At 50.7% G+C, this 2,963-nt stretch overlaps 1 protein-coding gene across 1 annotated transcript; it reads left to right on the forward strand.

Moving 5' to 3' along the window:
* Positions 1-393: 393 nt before the first annotated feature.
* On the forward strand, positions 394-2,683 carry BUD31 (BUD31 homolog (S. cerevisiae)). Its single transcript, XM_009082203.1, has 4 exons — positions 394-515; positions 1,630-1,752; positions 1,932-2,098; positions 2,417-2,683. Exons 1-4 carry the CDS (start codon positions 422-424, stop codon positions 2,465-2,467), a joined length of 435 nt encoding a protein of 144 aa, XP_009080451.1. The 5' UTR covers positions 394-421; the 3' UTR covers positions 2,468-2,683.
* The last annotated feature ends 280 nt before the right edge of the window (positions 2,684-2,963 follow it).

Genomic DNA, 2,963 nt, shown 5'->3' on the forward strand with positions numbered 1-2,963 from the left:
CGCCGGGGCAGCTATGGCGCTGCAGGTCCCGGTCCCGATCCATATCCTTATCCCAGTCCTGGTCCCGGTCCCAATTCAGATCCCTATCTCGGTCCCCATCCCGCTCCCTCCCGGTGTCAGCGGTCGCTGTTGGGAATTGTCGCCTCCGAGTGCCCCGGGATGGGCGGGGGTAGGTGGGGAGGGAGGAGCAGCTGCCGCCGCACTTTGCTGAGGAAAAAAGTTAGATCCTGTGCAGCAATCACTGAGGTTTTACCTCTGCACGAGGTCCATTAAGTTCCTTTGTGTGCTCGAAGGGGCACAGAGACCTTAGGAGAGATGTGTATGACTGCTGTTTTCCTTCTGTTTTATCCAGTGATTCTGAGGGAATCACGTTCGAACACAGACAGACCCTCATCCCCTCCCCTTCGCGGTTCCCAAGGCAATGCCCAAGGTGAAGAGGAGCAGGAAGCCTCCCCCGGATGGGTGGGAGCTGATTGAGCCCACACTGGACGAGCTGGATCAGAAGATGAGGGAAGGTGAGTGTGTGTGCTGAGGGATGTGACCCAAACAGGCTCCTCCTGCACACACAGATTGGCCTTTTTTGTGTCTGCCCCACATAGTGCTGCAGACTGAGCCTGGGGCAGTGCTGCTCCCTGGTCTGGTGTGTGCACAGAGCTTTGGGTGCAGCTGTTGGACAGTATCAATCTCTCAGGCTGAAAAAGACCTCTAGGACCATCAAGTCCAACCTATGACCTAAACACACCATGTCAAACAGACCATGGCATTAAGTGTCATGTTCAGTCTCTCCTTAAACATGTGTAGGGATGGTGACTCCACCACCTCCCTGGGCAGCACATTGCAGTGTCTAATCACCCTTTCTGGGAAGAAATTCTTCCTAATGTCTAACCTAAACCTCCCCTGGTGCAGCTTGAGACTATGTCCTCTTGTCCTCTCAGAAGAGACTGACCTACACCTGACTACAGCCTCCTTTCAGGTAGTTGTAGTGAGTAATAAGGTCATCCCTGAGCCTTCTCTTCTCCAGGTTAAACAACCCCAGTTCCCTCAGCCTCTCCTCACAGGATTTGTGCTCCAGTCCCTTCACCAGCTTTGTTGCCTTTCTCTGGACACACTCCAGCACTTCAATGTCCTTCTTGAAGTGAGGGGCCCAGAACTGCACACAGCACTCAAGGTGTGACCTCACCAGTGCCCAGCACAGAGGGACAATCGCTTCCCTAGTCCTGGTGGTCACACTATTGGTGATACAGTCCAGGATGCCATTGGCCTTCTTGGCCACCTGAGCACACCTGACCTCATGTCCAGCTGCTGTTGACCAGCCCCCCCCAGAGCCTTCTCTGCTCATGAAGGGTTTAAGGTTGAAGCTCACTGGTGTGTGGAGGGACTGGTAGTCTGTGATTTGCTCTGGTGTGATGAGCCATGAAATAACCATCCCAGTGTGGGTCATGTCATCCCACTCTCATTGACTTTATCTCCTAAGGGAACTGTTCCAGCTCAGGTCCTTTTCCTTTGAGTCTTAATCTCAGCCTTATCTCTGTCACGTATTGAAGTCAGAAACGTTTTTAGTACAGTTTTTTGCCAAGTGACTGATGGAGTGAGTTGCAGCTGAAACCTGGTGTTTGTGTTCCCTCCCAGCTGAGACGGAGCCGCATGAAGGGAAGAGGAAGGTGGAATCCCTGTGGCCTATCTTCAGGATTCACCACCAGAAAACACGTTACATCTTTGATCTCTTCTACAAAAGGAAAGCAATCAGCAGAGGTGAGAGGGAATGTGCTTTCCCTTGGACAGGGGAAGGCTGAACAGAGTGACATGTTCACCTGAACTGGGAGTTGGTGTAGGATCAGGAATCTGGGAGGGAAGGCTGAAAACTGCCAGGCTGTAACTGCTGGTTACTACAGCTAGTAACTCCTCATCCTGAGTCTTCTGCTCCTCCCCAGAGCTCTATGAGTACTGCATCAAGGAGGGATATGCTGACAAGAACCTGATTGCTAAGTGGAAGAAGCAGGGATACGAGAACCTGTGCTGCCTGCGCTGCATCCAGACACGGGACACCAACTTCGGCACCAACTGCATCTGCAGGGTCCCCAAGAGTAAGCTGGAAGTGGTAAGTTTTCAGCTTGCTCCTCTGCTTGTCTGGAGCTTTGTCACCTGGTGTGACTTCTCCCAGGTCAGGGACAGCAGAGCAGGTAGTACTGTTCTTCCTGGAAATTTCCTCTAGTTCTAACGATTTCTACCTTTGGTGTCTAGTTGGTTCTGAAGTTACTGTCAGCTTTGGCACTCATTTAAGGTTGTTCAAGTGTGGGAGATAACAGAAAATTAGATGGTAGAAACCCTCCCCACACAAGAGCTATTCTCTGCCTCGAGGCCTGAGCCTGCTGCTCTGTAGCTTGGCTCAAACACTCTCCTCGTGCTTGTTTTTCAGGGCAGAATCATTGAGTGCACTCACTGTGGATGCAGAGGCTGTTCTGGGTGAAGCCTTTAGCCATCAAACTGCTTTCTGAACTCTGAGGGATGTCTTCCTCCTCCTCCATGGACTGTGAGTGCCATTACAGCCACTTGTGTGATGGGGTATGTCTGTACAGCAATTAAAGCAGCAGCATAATCACGTGGATCCTGCGTTAATAGGGTTGCTTGGGGTAGGGGTTTGTGTAGCAATTTATTTTAAAATAAAGCCTGTCCTCTTAAGAGAGTTTTGTGATCTCCTGGTGAAACATTCCTGTGCCACCCTGCTGCTGTTGGATGTGTCCTGGGTGGTCTGCAGGTTGCTCTGCACACTGTGGGTTTTTAACCAGCTCTCACCTCTCTTTCTCAACTAAATTTAAAAGTCTGTGTGGAAAGGAAATCATAGTTCCCAAATGTACAGTCTGATTCAAGCTCTTCCCTGATCTTGTGCAGAAGGATGCTAAATTTTACTGGAATTCTCTGCTCAGGTATGTACCCTGGAATTGATGCATAGATCCATTCAGGAA

The sequence above is a fragment of the Acanthisitta chloris genome, unplaced genomic scaffold, assembly GCF_000695815.1.
Source record: "Acanthisitta chloris isolate BGI_N310 unplaced genomic scaffold, ASM69581v1 scaffold31679, whole genome shotgun sequence".
NCBI classification, from domain to species: domain Eukaryota; kingdom Metazoa; phylum Chordata; class Aves; order Passeriformes; family Acanthisittidae; genus Acanthisitta; species Acanthisitta chloris.

What these genes read in the sequence shown, in the direction of transcription:
- BUD31 (XM_009082203.1), top strand. Translation starts at nt 422, where the DNA reads ATGCCCAAGGTGAAGAGGAGCAGGAAGCCTCCCCCGGATGGGTGGGAG. An exon ending in GGATCAGAAGATGAGGGAAG is followed by an intron (nt 516 to 1,629) that starts GTGAGTGTGTGT and finishes GTTCCCTCCCAG; the next exon opens with CTGAGACGGAGCCGCATGAA. An exon ending in CCAAGAGTAAGCTGGAAGTG is followed by an intron (nt 2,099 to 2,416) that starts GTAAGTTTTCAG and finishes CTTGTTTTTCAG; the next exon opens with GGCAGAATCATTGAGTGCAC.